This window comes from Brachyistius frenatus, unplaced genomic scaffold (assembly GCF_029030835.1).
Source record: "Brachyistius frenatus isolate BFR_SWC_R1_liver_20210118 unplaced genomic scaffold, ASM2903083v1 Contig_22, whole genome shotgun sequence".
Lineage (NCBI taxonomy): Eukaryota > Metazoa > Chordata > Actinopteri > Embiotocidae > Brachyistius > Brachyistius frenatus.
The window spans coordinates 1,906,055-1,923,616 of record NW_027210621.1 but is presented as its reverse complement, the minus strand read 5'-3'; the positions used below and the strand labels follow the sequence as shown (position 1 = coordinate 1,923,616).

General features: G+C 40.1%; 2 protein-coding genes across 2 annotated transcripts; one reads left to right on the top strand and one right to left on the bottom strand.

Annotated features, from left to right (window-relative positions):
* Positions 1–1,042: 1,042 nt before the first annotated feature.
* Positions 1,043–3,022, bottom strand: med7 (mediator complex subunit 7). The gene is made up of 2 exons (XM_069696697.1): positions 2,908–3,022; positions 1,043–2,202 (listed from the first exon to the last, which is right to left on the bottom strand). Exon 2 carries the CDS (start codon positions 2,191–2,193, stop codon positions 1,429–1,431), a length of 765 nt encoding a protein of 254 aa, XP_069552798.1. The 5' UTR covers positions 2,194–2,202; positions 2,908–3,022; the 3' UTR covers positions 1,043–1,428.
* Positions 3,023–4,649: 1,627 nt separating this feature from the next.
* Positions 4,650–15,515, top strand: itk (IL2 inducible T cell kinase). The gene is made up of 17 exons (XM_069696857.1): positions 4,650–4,798; positions 4,950–5,054; positions 5,213–5,294; positions 5,404–5,529; positions 5,820–5,857; positions 6,411–6,562; positions 6,692–6,757; positions 6,868–6,922; positions 7,401–7,480; positions 7,804–7,946; positions 8,117–8,191; positions 8,506–8,674; positions 8,751–8,967; positions 9,058–9,122; positions 9,282–9,400; positions 13,965–14,122; positions 14,214–15,515. Exons 1-17 carry the CDS (start codon positions 4,661–4,663, stop codon positions 14,277–14,279), a joined length of 1,854 nt encoding a protein of 617 aa, XP_069552958.1. The 5' UTR covers positions 4,650–4,660; the 3' UTR covers positions 14,280–15,515.
* The last annotated feature ends 2,047 nt before the right edge of the window (positions 15,516–17,562 follow it).

The window sequence follows — 17,562 nt, the reverse complement described above, 5'->3', positions numbered from 1 at the left end:
CGGGGTGGAAGGACCATGACATAAACCTCGGTTCATCCTGTTTTCAGTTACATACTCAAAATGTAGGCTGGATACGTTTCGAAAACAGCTACAAGTTCTGTGCGTCGGTGAAAACAGCACAACGACGCTATTAATGTAGACATACACTTCAATGGGTTGCAGGGCAGGTCAGTGTATACCGTTATTCTGGCTCAATGAAATGAGGCTAGAGCAATGGGTTCAGGGGCACCCTCACACCCAGTGACCAACCATGCTTATACCCACGAGTTTTGAAATAAGGTAAAAGGCAGAGATCTCCTCAGCCGTATTTGCAATGGCAGTGCTACTGCAACAATTTGTTTGATGAAGTGTTAATCATCACACAGAAGTCTAAATAATGGATGGTTCACCGTTATCAAACTACAGTGTTGTCTAGTATTGCAGGCTTAATGGTCGTTGACAACAGAAGGATTGGACATTGGTCCAACAACTCTGGTCTCTGGTATGAAAGTATTAGATCGGCATTATTATAGCCAGTTGCCTCAAAGGACCATAAAGAATCCAAGGCCCCTTAATGACGGGAAAGCGTGCTTTATATAGCACGTGCATTAACAAAGTAACAAATTAGAAAACAAATCATATTCACAAGTGCCACTCCACAGATGTTGGCACTTGTTTAGCCGTTTAACCTTTGTCAAATCACCCCCTAAAACATTATTTTTGTCATCGTTTTACATAAAAGATTGAGGAAACTCTCCACAATACAAGGACAAAACTTGCCCCAAACTCTGTTAAGTGTTTACTGGTGATTGCGGAGTACACCTACACTGAACCTGACGAGTGTTACAGAAGTAGACTTGGTATATTTCAATATTCAGATTTACCCCCTGAGGATTTAGCTGCATTCCAATCTGTTTAAGATGTGTGCGTTGAACTTTACATAACTGAACATGTGGATTTGCAGAAGCTTTAACAGGCAGCCTGGTGAAAAGATTGCATTTCTTTCTCCGGCAGTGATGTCGGAAGAACACCTCTCCATGACCTCTCACTGGGTGATACAATCTGCAAGTCAGTGACAAGAGTTTAATGCTTTGCAGACATAAAGAGTCAATGTTCACACTGAATGTGATTTGACATTGATCGATTTACAACACCTCGGTGCTGTAACAGCCTTGGACTCTACAAATGGAAATGTCTTTATTGATTTTATTACAAAAACTAAGAGGTGACATCCCAGCCGATCTGTGTAATAATTCAACTCTTTGACCGTCTTCACAGGACCTGGGAATAATATATACACGATAGGTTTTAAATAAAACACCATTCAATGTCAAGTAGGATTTAAGCCCCATTGAAAACATAGCAAACATTCTGACTTACACCAAGTACAGCATTCAAAAACACAGTTCAGGTGCACAACAAATGAGACGAAACAACTCTACATATAATCTAAGCTATTTCATCAATAATACTGCACATGGCAGCATCTTTGTCCCATATTTTGTCCCTCTTTAAAGTAGGGATACTCTTGTCCTGGTGACCCGCTGCCATGCAGCTGGCACCTGCTTCCTCTACATCCATAGGTTCCATTTTCAGTCTGGGGGCCTGCCCAGAGGAACAACCAACACTAGCTGCTGCGGACACAGTCTTTGTCCCATCACAAGCACCATCTTGACCCTCCATTTGTGGTAAATCATCAGGTAGAGAGGCTAGGCACCCCTGGATCATCTCCACCACCCTCTCCAGATGTTTCTGGAACCTCTCTGCTGTCTCTAGCCTCTGTCTCTTCTGCACCTCCATCATCACCCTCAGTGTCTCCCTGGCTTGGTGTGGCCTGTACTCATTTATCAGATGGTGCATATGAACAAACAACAGCTTTATGTCCTCCAGCTTCTCTTCGCGCTTCAAACTGCCAGGACTCTTGATAAGGATGTCCAGCAGGTCCAGAAAGTTCACAAGGATGGACATGTTGAGTTTCTTGAGCTCCCGTTTATGGTCAAACTGCACAGGATGGAGCCTCTCGATGCCTTGGCTCTCCAGAGGCCGGATGATGAGGTCATCACACTGGAACTGGTTGCCAAACATCATGTAACTGTCTCTGATGGGTGGCGGTGGCTTGGGGGTCAGACCTTTGCGGATATTTTCATCCGTGTACTCCTTGATGTACTGCATAGGCGGAGGAGGCAGGGCGCTGACCTGCTGTGGTTCACCCATGATGCAGACCTGAAAAACACAAGCATGCACAGCAATACATGAATAAAGGGTACAAGAACCCTTATACAGATGTGAAACGGTCAAGAGTTTAGAAAAATGCACTGTTGCAGTGATGCCTCAGTGCACTTGAATCGCTGTGGCCAAATTAAAGCAGCCCTGCGTATTTTAAATGCTTTGTGTGCTTCTAACATGTTTTTTTTTACATATAAAGATATACATTTACAAAGTAACCTGGAATTACAAATATTACAAAACCAAACATAATATCATAAAAACAGTATATTTAACTAAAACATTACGGAGTAAAAGTATTACATAGAACCTGACTGTAAAATATAGGCAAGATATCCCAATACAGTATAGTCATTTGAATTGTGTTTAAACTCGTCACTAATTTTAAAACAACATTTTTACGGTTATATATTTTACACTACAAAGCATGTTGGGCCAAAGTTACCCTGCTGGTTGTTTGTACCGGTAGTCCAATGTAACAGTAGGCATGTTGTTGAACAAACAGCATCATCATTATTATTAAAACCTCAAGTTTCTGTTGTCGAATATTTGATGAATTAACTCAGCAGCGTTTTAGGGAACAACCACGCTAACTAGCCGTGCCGCTGCTAACTTCTGTTTACTGGCTAAATCGGGACATCAAACTCGGAGCTAACTAATACCACCGGGAAGTGAAAAGACAGTCGTGAAATGTCCACATACCTCTTAGATGGCTCTTTATTTGCTGGATGTAGACTTTAGATGTGAAATGTTACTGAGGGGGTGTCTTCGGACAATTAGCTCATGACTAGCTCAGCTCCTTCCCGACACGCTGACGAGACTGTGTCCAATTCTATTGGCTGAACCGTGCTCGTGACCGTTTTTCTTTGCGTGGATTGGACAGCAGCTGAAGCACAAGCTCAACGCTGATTGGCCGTCATTTTTGGACGTACGTATTCAATATATCAAGATTGTTTTAGGAGTATTTAATACCAAATACATAAATCATAAGTTTGTGTTTACAGCATAATTTGAAGATTGATGTCGAGGGAACATGTAAGTCCGCTGTAACAGTAAAAGTGGCAGTCAAACACGAACATAAAAAGCGTCGCCGGTTCATAACACTCCGGAATCTCCAATATTATAACTAACTATGAGGCAACATAAAGAGTTCAGTTAAAACCGTCTTCTCCTAAAAAAAAAAAACTTATATTATTAGGCAAAATTGTAAAAAGGGCTTTTAACGGAACAAAATGTATTTATATTTCCCATTCCACATCAGACATGTTCTCTAATGAAAGTTTTGAGTTTATTTGACATTTTGTCAAAAATAAGAGCTTGATAATAGAAAAATGAGTAACAGATATTGAACATTTGCACAGTTTAAAATTTCAAAACGTTATAGAAATATTTTTACCTCCACTCAGAGTGAATTAGTTACTTAAAATTGTTTTTTTTTCTTTCTTTTGACTAAAAAGTGTTTTGCCATGAACTAAAAACCCACCTGCACCAGATGGTAGTCCAGTCTCATCCAAAAAATGTAATTCGGACTAAATTGTAGCAACACTTTTCCTGATGGTGGTGGTATAGCATCAAATAAATCATTTATGTTACGTGAGAATGAATTTTCAGATTTTAACTTGGACAGTCTAACCAACTTTAATCATTTCTGAACATGGCTACTAAAAATTTAGTCACATTTTTTTTCTGCATGATTACTGCAACCTAACTCTGTTATTATTAGAAGCTAAAATTAACATTGTTTTTCTGACATTCCCAGCAAAAGTACAAATGACTCTGTTTTGACTGTGATTATTGTGTGTGTAAGTAAGAGGAAGTCAAGAAAAACAGAAATCACCTCACAAGTATAAAAGCAAAGACAACAATTATGGCAATGATTTATCAAAGAAAAAACAAGGCAAATCATAAAAGTATGGCATCATTTAAGTTGAACACAAAACACCCAAATCGGCATCACAACAGAAAAAAATGCATAAATTACTATGAATTCCCTGAAACTTCAGCTTCAGTACAACGTACCAAAGTAATTTTAGGTTTTGTTTATGTTAATTATAGTATAGTTTTTGTTCTTACATTAATACACCTGTTTTATGTTTCCATTAATATCAAAACTTTGTGTCATTACAAGGATACAGCCACTTTAAAGGAGCATATTGTGATGGAAAATGTTTAAAAATGCCAAGATCACAGATCCTCCTACTACTGCACACCCCACATAGTGGCTTATTGCAACATTGTACGTGAAAGTAGTTGAGCGCATGTGTGTGCGCGTGCAGCCATTTGTTGCCGTGAGGATGTGGTTTACTGTCTGCAATAACTTCATACCGGAAGCTCCACAGTATCTATCTCGTTTTCATCCACGGCTTTATTTTTTTTACAGTCACTTAGCCTCCCTCTGTAAAAAAAAAAAAAAAAAAATCTAGTGTTTGTCAGTGCGTTGTTCATAGCTGTTACCATGTTCCCCAGGGTGATTCTGAAGGGGACTATGATCAAAAAATCTCAACAAAAGAAAAGAACATCACCATGCAACTACAAGGAGAGATTTTTTGTACTGGACACCAAAGACCTGAAGTATTCTGAACGCCGTCCCGGGGTAAGTGTACGCTTGCCTTTATTTTGAAGTTATAGAGCTCATTATGACATTTTACTTTAAAAATGTGTTCTGTTGGGTCCCAGCTACAATTAAAATCACATGTAAAATAGATTGTTTAACAAATATATAAGTTAAGATCACGTTCTTTCAGAAAAAGCCGATGCTGAAAGGATGTATCGAACTGTCCAGCATTAAGTGTGCGGAGACTGTGTGTTCTGATGTTTCCATACCATGCAACTATAAGTACCCTTTTCAGGTAAGAGTCACAATTTCTCAAATAATACATAGGCTACTTACTGTGAACAAAATTGCATAAATATTGTATTGTTTACTGTATGATTGAGTATGTAGTACAAGTTTGACATAAGACAAAAACAAAAAATAATCATTTCTCAAATACAAATGTCTCTACAGGTTTTCCATGCCAATTATTATCTCTACATTTTTGCCCCAGACAATGATTGTCGTCAGAGATGGGTCCGAGCTCTCAAAGAGGGTCAGCAATGTCAGAACATCATCCAACAATGATAGCAGCAAAACAAGTAACTGCTAACTCCTGATGCCTGATATTTCAAACTAGATTTCCTTTATTTTGTCTGATACAGAGACGAAGCATAACAATCTGGTTGCCAAATACCACCCAAACTTCTGGATGGATGGTAAATGGAGATGTTGCCAACAAACAGAAAAACTGGCACTAGGCTGTCATGTATATGACTCAGTGGGCTATGGTTTGTATTATTTGTTATTATTTCTCTTTGTAGAAAACACATTTTCATTAAAGCTTTTCCCTCATTTATATATGCTGTTCAGTCTGTACCTGTCTAATCCAAAAAAAAATAATCTTACGTAAATTATATAGAGTAGTGGGAGTTTTCTAAGCTTTTTGAACATGTGGTTAAGAGTTTAATTGTATTGTGTAACTTTGCATTCTACCAAATCCAACATAAAATTGTTTCTGCTTTGTATGGCTGGATCTGTTGGAAATGTCACCAATATAATATTTCTGATTTCCCTCCAGCTACTGAAAAGCCTCTTCCTCAACTCCCGGATGAAGAGGTACCACTTTCTAAAGCTTTATTAACATGATATGTGGTGGTCAAAATGACTTTTTATTGCATTTTTTTTTTAGCTACAAGTTGTTTTAAGCCAGTTTATCAAGTCTGCTTCTCGTGACATCTTCAATAGAAGGCTCTGCATTGGCTTTTAACCAATGTGCCTGTGGTTTGGGCGCAGATGAATTTGCGTGTTGGCTGCTCAGTTAACTTGAGTTGCTGGTATCATGTGATTGTAAGACCTCTTTTGTAGCAGAGTCTATGCTTGTTATAAAACATAAAACATACTTATAGTACACTCCAATATCATTCACATAGCATTGTGATGAAGTCTGTTGGGTTACATGTCTTTAAAATGCAATAAAAAAAAATTGACCACTTCTCAATTTAACTTCTGAAAAGACTTATTGAATCAATATTGTATTTTAAAAAGTATGACACAGTTATTGCTTTCCTTGCATAATATGTTGCTGAAAAAGAAACGTCTTTGATTAAAATGTCTCGATGATGTCCCTGCTTCTGATTTTAGATAATATTTTATTTTTTATCTCCGGCAGATAGGGCTGCAAGATATGGGACAGAAAATAGTTGTCGCTCTGCAAGACTACACACCACAAGGAGACAACGACTTGCCTCTTCAGAAAGATCTGGAGTATGTCCTAATTAATGGCTCTCAGTCTGACTGGTGGACTGTACAGAATGACAGAGGGTGAGGCACATCGAGGGGGACGATGATCTCCTTATTCTTACTTACTGCTTGCTGTTAAAAATATTAGCGATTTCTATCATTGTAAGAATGAAAAAAGTTAATTTTTTTTTTTTTATGGCCCCTGATCAGGAACATGGGTTTTGTGCCCAGCACGTACGTAGCTGAAAAATCCGGCAACAACTTTGAACGATTTGAGTGAGTTTGACTGCATTTCTCTTCGAATTGTTAACATATGGATTTCTACGAATACAGTCATTTGTTCATTTTTGACCTGATTTAGCTGTTGTTAATTTGTCCTCTCACAGATGGTACAACAAAAACATTAACAGAGGGGAAGCAGAGGATTTGTTAATGAAAGAGGTAAAAACAACATCAGTGTTTAAGAATCCAATAATTATTTATTAATTTCTACTCATCCCCTTAGGTCTGTTTTTACAGAAAAAAAAAATGCTCCAAACAACTTCTCTGACGATAATGTAAACACGATGTTGCCTCTTGTACAGTTCCATGCTGTCTGTGCCACCTCCAGCCATCTTTCATTTGCAAAATGAATGTACACCTGCACAACGAGAATTTGACATGAGATAGGAGATGAAGAATTTTTCACAACCACAATGTTTCCCCCAGTGTTGAATTTCCTGCTGCAAAGTGCTTTGCTAAAGTTTTGCAAGCAGGAGGGGGTGTGGCAGCTATCCATCATTATCATCTATTACTCAATATGACGACCAGACCTGTGCTAGTATCAGCTGCAGATTAAAGGAATACATTGTTAACATACTGAACATGGAATGTTTTTTAATCTACGCTATCTTATTTGGTTTCAACTCTCTACCTTTAGGGGAAAGAAGGTGCATTCATGGTGCGTGATTCAAGACAGGCAGGAGTCTACACAGTGTCAGTTTTCACCAAAGCGCCAGGGTAAAATTTCTCCTTCTTTTATACTGTTATTTAAACCTAATAAATTCAGTACACAGTTATGCATTTAAAATAATGTTAGCATTAGTAGATAACATGGTGAAAACTATCTTTATACCTGATACGTCAGGAGATTTGGATATTTTTTTAAGTATAGATGCTGGCACGGTAACTAATGATAGCTTGGCTTGTCTGCTGTATAATTGCTGTATAATAGTGGCATTGTTTTCCTGTAATTTACTCTGTACATTTTATAGTAGGCAAACCTCTACTTTAAGGATGTATGGCATTCGTTGCATTAAAAAAAAAAGTTTTATAATCTGTAGGTCAAACGGGGAGAAGAATCCAAGAGTGAAACATTACCAGATAAGACAGACAGAAAAAGGGCAGGACACATTTTACTTGGCAGAGAAGTACCTGTTCAGCACCATTCCTGAACTAATCCATTACCACCAGCACAATGCTGCCGGTAAGTGTTTCTTTCCACATGCAGACAAATTTATTAAAAGAGATTAAAGGCAAAAAGGAAGTTCAGCTGAAAAAAAAACAGCTCATGCTTCACAAGGGAAAACACAATTTGCTGCTCTGTCATACTTTATATTTATATGTATTAATATGTGTGATATTTTTACTGGGCAGGTCTGATAACACGCCTAAGACACCCTGTCTCTCAAGATGGAGGCTGCTCCCAGGAAACTGCTGATCTCTCAAAAGGTTACTTTTGCATTAACAGCCTAGCTGGTTGAACTGGAGCTAAAAGTAATCAGAGCCTCATGATGAAAAACCTGTTTTCACTGACCTCTAGTGGTTTTCACAGAATATTCCTCTGGGTGTGTTCACGACTCTCATGCACCCTCATCTGTTTAGTGTGGTACAATAATTAGGAAAGAGAATGTTGTGATCTCTTTGCTAGGGGTTCACTTTGTTTTGAAATTATGTAAATTTAACTTGCATATTTGCATTTCTATATACAAACACTGAACAATATCATAGGTGTTGTTGTTCTCCAACTGTTTGCTGCTCAACAGATCAATGGGAAGTGCACCCCGAGGAGCTGACCCTGGGTCAGGAATTGGGCAGCGGCCAGTTTGGGCTGGTGCTGGAGGGGAGATGGAGGGAGAGGAAGGTGGCGGTGAAGATGATAAGAGAAGAGTGCATGTCAGACGAAGAGTTTAAAGAAGAGGCAACGGTTATGATGTAAGTACAATGAATGGTGAGTACAAGTGAAATGAATTAGAAGCCACTCATCTTTGGCATGTGTGTGTCTGAACAGGAGACTGTCTCACTGTAAGCTGGTACAGCTCTACGGTGTGTGCACCCAGCGCTCTCCCATGTGTCTGGTGTTTGAGTTCATGGACAACGGCTGCCTATCTGACTACCTTCGAGCCAAGAAAGGCCGTTTGTCTCAGGACATGATGTTAGGAATGTGTCTGGATGTCAGTGAAGGGATGGCTTACCTGGAGACCTCCAACTTCATCCACAGAGATCTGGTAAACCAACATATATAACATTATATTACATTTTAAGGAACACTATTGTATCTCTGCTTTGTTAAGATACTTTATCTGTTTCTACTCCAGGCTGCCAGGAACTGCCTTGTCTCCAAGAACAATGAGGTGAAGGTGTCTGATTTCGGCATGACCAGGTATGCTTTTATAAAAAATTCAGAAAATCCTTTGACGTGTTGCGATATATGTCTATTATATTGTTTATCTTACTTTTTAAATCATAATACATATTTCCATTGTGGTTAGAAGTCACTTATGTACATTGTTTGATGGCGTGTGGTTTGTGTCCACTGTAGATTTGTCCTCGATGACCAGTACACAAGCTCCCAGTGCTCCAAGTTCCCTGTCAAGTGGTCCGCCCCAGAGGTCATCAAATACTGCAAGTTCAGCAGCAAGTCTGACGTCTGGTCGTTCGGTGTGTTCATCTATGTCTCTGCCTTTCAGTGGTTTTCTTTGTATGTCTTGATTCGCTGTCCCTCAAGTCATACAACATGTCTTTTTCAACCATCCAAGTCAGTTTGAAGTTTCATTCACAGCTCTAATAGAACAAGAGCATAGTGAGTTTTGCATGTTGGTTGACTACAAACCAAAATCCTGTGTTTTACTGACAGCATGCTCATTCTGGAGTTTACTCTGTCAGAAACCAAACTGGAAGTTAAATAAGACTGCAATGGTTTAGGATATTTCTTCCCTCTGATGATCACAGGACACATGTTACGTCAAACACGCAAATCAAAGGACTGGGTTATTTATCATGTATTGGAAGTACAGTTATAAAATCAATGTCAAGTCAACAATTTTTTTTTACTTTCTACAGAAAAGCAGTAATGTAAAAGGCTTTGGTTCTGATTAAGACTCTAAGGGCTCTAAGAAAGACCTGATTAACTAAAGGTTTGCGGATTTAAAATCATGTGCAAACTCCACACCACCTGAAGAAAAATGTCCAAGCTGACTTATTAACGACGTGCAGTGAGGATTGCGTCTTTCGAATGTGCAATTTAAACACACGTTGTCCATTTTGCGTGTTTGCCTGAATGCAAATGTAATATTGGCCGTTTCTACTTGAAGGTGCAAAATACTGGGAGGGAACATGCAAATAGATCCATTCAGCACCCACAATGACATTTACTAAACCTGGAAGTAGAAATAGGAGAAGTGATTGCGGGTGAATTTTAGTTCAACTGAAAGGAACGTGTTAATCAGATGCTTCAGAACTTTTGAGATGACAGAGGGAAAAATTATTCAGACATGTCAACTGTCCAGCGATGACATTTCTGAGTCATTGAATGAACTGAATGATGATTGACAGCCAACAACAAGGAGGAGCCACGAAATACCAGCAATGTCAAAACTTCTTATGGCTCAGCATCGTCCTGCCTCTGGGTCGTTCCAGCGTATCTCTGCTTGGATATCCCACCCGGTCCCGTTATTCAGGTGTGCCGTCACAGGTACTGAACGTGTCCCGCAGAATTCACAGGTGGCTTCATCAGGTTCACGAGCACTCGCGAGGAACTGAATGAAAAGTCACCTGCTCATCACAGAAAGATCTGGACCTGCTGACCGGTGTTTGTTAGAGGATCTCATCCAACGTCCCTCCTCTTTTATTTGCCAACGTTTAAATATAAGCCTTTTTTTGTTTTCCGCTTAATATCTTGCCATCTTCTCATAATTGCATCTATTGATCTTTTTGTTATTCCCACAGCATTGACTTCCTCGCTGATAATCTCCTGCTCCTGCAGCCTGCTTTGGGAAAACAGAATAGAATCAGAATTTATTTGTCCAATGAGTGAAACATACAGATGCATATAAATCCAGCTTGTCCCCCTGAGCTGTAACACAGGAGTAAAACTGGACACCAGAGACAGCAGACAATGAGCTCTCCAACTACTTCTAACCACCTGCATTACAACAGTGGAGATAATAAGAGTGGAGGAGTTGATTTAGTTCTGTAACGACTGCAACATGAACAACGCTGCATCACATCACATGTCAATTCATTATATTACGTCAATTCAAACTTTGAACCTGCTCAGGTTGAGCCGAAAGTCCCTTGTCCCATGTCCCATGTCCCATGTCCCTCCACCTCTACCTCCACCTCCACCTGCTCTCTGCAGCCTCCTACACATGTAGTCGGGCTCGTTTATCCGGACCGGTACCGGTACATGTAACCGAGAGGGTCGCTGATCATAACGTTACACCAGAGTACAAAAACAACAACCCTCATTAATCGGGTCTGGTCCATGTTTACCATCACCCCGACATGTGAAATACAGTTACATCCATTATAGTTCCTTATCGTAGCTTTATTGAGACGCATACAAAAATCCGCGGTTATCGGAGCATTTTCTTCTGAACTCTGCTACGAGCTCAATAGAAGCTAATTAGCACGTTAGATCCCATTTCATGAAAATCAAGTTATTCTACACCGAGTAAAATCACATTAGTGGTTTGCACCGCGGACTAAATGTAGCAGAGTTACTGTGGAAAAGTTATCTAGTATAATTATAACAAGCACACAGAACTTACGCTGAGTGGAAGTTGGTGAAACAATCCGCCGTGAAATGGTCCCTGCACAGGCGGCTGTTGTTGTTGATGCGAAGCTCTCCATCAGTGTGACTGCTGACAAAATCAATCCACCTCTTTTTCCTTTCTTCCTCAGTAGGACATTGAAATAGCGATGCAGCGCTAGTTTGGAGGTTCTTGCTTCCAGGAAAGATGCACTTGCAGGTGGAGGGAGACGTCCTGTAGCAGCCAGCTGATGTACAATAACAATCTGACTACGGCAGGAGTAGAACTGAAGTCCAGTGGGATGACCTCTTATGCAAATGAGCTCCAGGCTTTTATACCGTTTCACCGTGTGAGAGGAGGAGCCATGCAGAAGGTTATATAAACCTTCTGTGATCTGACCTAGATAGGTTGTTGTGACGTAGATAGGTTGGCTTTTAGCTCCGCCTAAACAAAACCTGAGCTGAAGACGGGTGAGAATCTGTTCAACGGTCTAACTCCACATTTCAGTGCGACAAAGTTTTCTAGCTTTGCACATGCTTTCAGCGACTCATTTCATACGTATATAATGTACTGAGAAGCAAATCATGGAATTTGCTTTATAGAATCTTTAAATTTTGGTAGCTATGTTCATGCTGCAATGACAACTAGTGGATTTACAGTAAACTCCAGGAAGTTAATACTGTCGGAACGACAGCCAAAACAGCAGATTAAACAATCAGTAACCTTTTATATTGACATGGACATGTTCCCGGGACGAGATTCTGCATTCAGAAGTTGTGACTTGATTGTGTCCCACAGATGCAGTAATATGGTAAAAATGAGTTGGTTATTACAACTTCTGCTGCAGACGTGGCACAATTTGTTCGTGAATAGTGTTAAAATTAAGAGCTCTTTCGTCATGCATACCTGCCGACCTTTGGTTTGCCTTAGATTAAAAATAAGAAGCTTAGTTCAGTCTTATTGTAGGAAAATCCTCTGAAATGGCCTGGACAAAATAATTCATACTCCTTACCAGTGGTTAGTGAAGTAACATTTCAAGCATACTATTGACCTCAGTTACTATCACAAGTATCTTCGACCACTTAATCAGTCATTCAGCCTATTAAGGAGGAGAAGAGTGCTCACTGAGCTGTTTGGTATCCTTTATCACACTGATTATGGACAAAAGAGAGAGAAGAGGAGAGTTGTCTGAGGAGATAAAGAAGAAAATAATTGCCAAACATGGTCAAGATGAAGACCACCAGACCATTTACAAGAAGCTTGAAGTTCTTGAAACCACAGCTGCTAATGTCATCAGGAAGTTGGTACATGAAGCTGCAGCCAACCTCCCTGCTTTTAGCCACAAGAGGAAAATTGAGTCCAAACTGATCAGAGGGACATGTGAATGCTGGAAAAAGAACCAAGGAAAACTTCAAAACAGATACAAGCTGACCCCCATATGGTGCAACAGTGTATGGCTGCACCATATGTCACTTTCTGAATGAAAGTGGGCTCTGTGGAAGTAGACGCAGGCAGAACCAAGTTTTTAAAGTAGGAACATAAAAAAAAAGCACAGCTGGTGTTTGATAAAAACGCATATAGACAAGTCACAATGCTTCTGGGAGAACTGGACAGATGAAAGAAAATTAGAGCTTTACAGGTGAACGGCTCTGCTCTCAGAACAAAAACTGAAGCTTTCAAAGAAAAGAATACTGACGATGATCAAAGCATTCTGGAGCAAAACATACACCCCAGTATCAGAGAGCTCCGTCTCCGCCGCAGGTCATATCTCCTCCAGAAGCTTGATGACCCAAAACACATCTATAAGCACCTAAGAATGGATGGGAAGACAGCACTGGACCACTCTGAGTGCTGTTCTTAATCCAATTGAATATCTAAAGAGCTGAAACTCAGGTGGGAGAAGGTACCCATCAAACCTGAGAGAACTGGAGCAGTTTGCTCAGGGAGAGTCAAACAACCAGCTGAGACGTGTAAAAGTCTCATTAAGAGCTTAAAAAAGTAGTTGATTACACTAATTACCTTGGAGGGGTGTACTACAAAATATAAGGTTTGAGGTCCAAATGCTTTTGTCCATGCCATTTTTAATTTTTATACGAGAGTGACAGTATTATAACACAATGAAAATCAAAGTACCTGTTCTTTTGATTGTGGAACACCTGGTGCCGCTTACTTCTGTCACCACCAACAACAACTTTTTGGCTTTTTTTATTTGACCATGTGTGTCATTTCCATCAAAATCAGGATTAAGAGTAAATACCCAAGAAGCATTTTACGCCAAAGTTATCATTCTTGCTTTGAATAATAGTTATTGTAACCATTCAAAACAGCACATGTAAAAGAGCTAACATTGAATAACCACAGACATGCAAATTGTTAACCAACTGTTGACTTTTTGTTTGTTATTATCAGTTAAAGGGATAACTGACCAACAGCTTTGTTTATTCTATAATGATTGGTGTCTCCCTGTTCAGGTGTGCTCATGTGGGAGGTGTATAATGAGGGCCGTCTCCCCTATGAGAACCGTTCTAACGCAGAGGTGGTGGAGTCCTTGAACGCAGGCATGAGGCTCCTGAAGCCACGCTCGGCCCCGGACTCTGTCCACCTGCTCATGGAGTGGAGCTGGAAGGAGGTGAGGACAGAAATTCAACATATTTCAAAATGAGCAGACAGCAAAGTGTCCTGTAGTAATTATTTTTTTCTCTCTCTCTTCTCATTCCCAGAAACCAGAAGATCGCCCATCTTTTGCTCTACTGCTACACGAGCTGGCCTCCCTCTCAGACCTGTGAGCCAACATAAGATTTGAGGATGACAATTTTAAACACAGCTTGCTTTATTTATTGTATTTATTGATTCAGTCACCACAGTTGTTCCATGTGTGTATGAAGTTAATCGGATTACAAAACACAAGACAGTTTTATATGCCTGGATTTTGCACTTTACTCTCAACGCTCTGCTAACAATTCAGGCTCAGACAGTCCAATCACACTGCTTACTGCAGAATTATGCAAAGGTTTCAGTTCTTAAGGGTTTTTACATTAAACAGGTCAGATGGTTGTTGTTGGATCAGCTAATACCTCTGCAACAAGTTTATGTTTTCAGTTTATTTGTTTGTGTCACCACGATTAAAAACTACTGTACCTTCCCAATTTTCATGAAACTTAATGGAAAGGTGTCGTTTAACATGGTTAATAATACTTCCACTTGCCATTGTATCACAGGTGTGAATATGTATTTTGGTAACGTGTTCTGTCACTTTAAAATACTTGGGTTCATCCCAGTTTAATCTGTCCATACAAGCGGTTGGTCAAATGTGGTACAGATTGTTTGTTCATTTTTGTACATACTGGAATTATTATATCAATGCATATGTACCAAGGAGAGTTTAGACATGGACAAAGACTTATACAACTGTAGTTTTGCATCCTTGTCATGTCTGTTCTATGAACAACGGCATATATACGCTGTGTTGTTGGCTAAGTTAGCCAACTACAAGATGTGCGTGGTAACACAAGTTTTTCTATATTTCTAGCATCATTTCTGGAGATACCTGTTCAAGAACCGTCCAGTTACTGCTCTGTCTGTCGATTATTAGGAACATATTTATGCTGTAAACAATATTGTTTGTCATATGGTCCAGTTTAACCTGTCCATGCAAGCGTATGATGACTAAATATCCATGATCAAGAACAGGCCAGTGACGGCACTGTCTGTCCATCATCATCATGCGTTGTAAATCGACTCTTAAGAGGAAATCCTGGTGCCTTTATACAACACAGCACAAAATCCCATTTGTTATAGTAGCAGGGGCCAATTAAATACCCAATACATTCAGGAGCGAATCCGAGTCACAGAGCAAATTCACAAATTATTTTTCACTTTCATTAATGTTGCGAGATGCGACATCTGTTTACTTAATGCCAGATACCTTCAAATCCAGCAAATGTTAGTAAAGTTCAGTAGTGGAAAAACATGGGCTGTTCTAGAAATACAGTACAACGATTGTATTTTACGATGCACATTCATGGGTGCCTGTCATCCTCTGGATATACACATGTACTCGCTCCAACCTAATAAACAAGCAGTTGTTATGGAGCGCTTGGGGAGGTGAGTGCTTTCGTAGGAGTGAACTGCAACAGCTAATTTGAGGATTGAGCTAGGTGCAAGGCCGTTTTTACATCATTAATGTTTTTTTGAAATATTTCCAGACATATTGTGGTTACAGTTGCAGATTTGCATTTAAGAAGACACTATTAGCTCTGGCAGACATTTGCAATGTTTAAGTGAACTTTTATTTTCCTAAAATAATATCTTGGCTAACAATAAATGTGTCATATCGGCACTACAATAATGGAAGCTTGAGATAAACAAATCTAGGTAATATGTTTCCGTTTCAATAACGGAAAAGGTTACTCTGTTTGGCAGGAATAGAAAGATTTAATCCTTCTGATTAAAAATGTCCCACTATTGAGATAATTAGTTACTTCTATTCTTGAAAAACAACAGTTAAAAGCTTGTTGTTTGTTTCTTCATGGGAAACAGCTTCAATAGTGGCACGTTTTCAAAATGAATACTGGTAACAATAAAAAGAGGATGTTGACCACAGGCGAGTCATCATGCTCCTTCTCTCCCTGTCAGTCAGGAAATCAGTCACCCCACCAAGCTGTGCACTCTGCTCTGCAGGTATAGTGGCCAAAGTTGGAACTGCAGGACCAGCTGCTTGCCTCTCATGCTCCCAAACAACCTATAGTACTATCACGTTGAAAGGTAGGTAGGTAGGTATGGTAGGTAGGTATGTATTTACTTTATTAATCCCCGAGGGGACATTTTTTTTCCACTACAGCAGCATACAGAAGCAATAAGATAATAACAGAAATAATAGAATAAAATAATAGAATAGAATAGAATAGAATAGAATAGAATAGAATAGAATAGAATAGAATAGAATAATATAAAAGCAATAAAATAGCAGTAAATAGCAGTAGAAAATATAAATATAAAATATAAAATGCACAGTATATACAGTACATTATATATATCTATATATATTATATACAACAAACCAAGAAACACAGTCAACAGGGTTATTATGTGATGGATTTTGCCAGAGGTGAGTTATTGTACAGTCTTATTGCAGTGGGCAGGGATGATCTCCTGTATCAGGAATGATCTCCTGTATCTGTCCTTGTGACAGCGGAGCTGGAGGAATCTTTGAGAAAAAGTGCTCCGCTGTCCCTGCAGCAGGTGGTGGAGACGGTGGTCAGGATTATCCAATATGGACAATAGTTTGTTCAGTGTCCTCCTCTCCACCACCTTTTCCAGGCTGTCCAGTTTGTAGCCGATGATGGAGCCGGCCTTCTTAACCAGTTTGTTAAGTCTGTTGGTGTCACCGGCTCCAATGCTGCTCCCCCAGCAGACCCCAGCGAAGTACAATGTACTGGCCACAACAGACTGGTAGAACATCTCCAACATCTCGCTGCACACATTGAAGGATCGAAGTTTCCTCAAGAAAAAGAGTCGACTCATCCCCTTCTTATAGACAGCATTGATGTTGGTCTTCCAGTTCATTCTGTTGTCGATGGACACACCCAGGTACTTGTACTCCTCAACCATGTCCACCTCCTCTCCCAGAACTCTCAGCGGTTGTGGAGCCATCGTCTTCCTCCTGAAGTCGACCACCATCTCTCTGGTCTTGGCCACGTTCAGGAGCAGGTGATTCCTTCCCGCCCACTCCACAAAGTCCTCCACTACTGCCCTGTACTCGTCCTCCCGTCCATCCCTTATACACCCAACCACTGCAGAGTCATCAGAGAACTTCTGCAGATGGCAGGACTCTGAGTTGTACTGAAAGTCAGTTGTGTATCAGGTGAACAGGAAGGGAGACAGAACAGTTCCCTGAGGAGCTCCAGTACCACTGACCACCGTATCAGACAGCACACTGCCCAGACGGACAAACTGTGGTCTGCCTGTCAGGTAGTCAGTGATCCAGGAGACGGTGGACATGTCCACCCCCACCACCCGCAGCTTCTCACTCAGCAGCAGTGGTTGGATGGTGTTGAATGCACTGGAGAA

Coding starts and splice junctions, on each gene's coding strand:
- med7 (XM_069696697.1), bottom strand. CDS start 2,193: ATGGGTGAACCACAGCAGGTCAGCGCCCTGCCTCCTCCGCCTATGCAG.
- itk (XM_069696857.1), top strand. CDS start 4,661: ATGTTCCCCAGGGTGATTCTGAAGGGGACTATGATCAAAAAATCTCAA. Junction 4,799..4,949: donor ATTCTGAACGCCGTCCCGGG/GTAAGTGTACGC, acceptor ACGTTCTTTCAG/AAAAAGCCGATGCTGAAAGG. Junction 5,295..5,403: donor GGTCCGAGCTCTCAAAGAGG/GTCAGCAATGTC, acceptor TGTCTGATACAG/AGACGAAGCATAACAATCTG.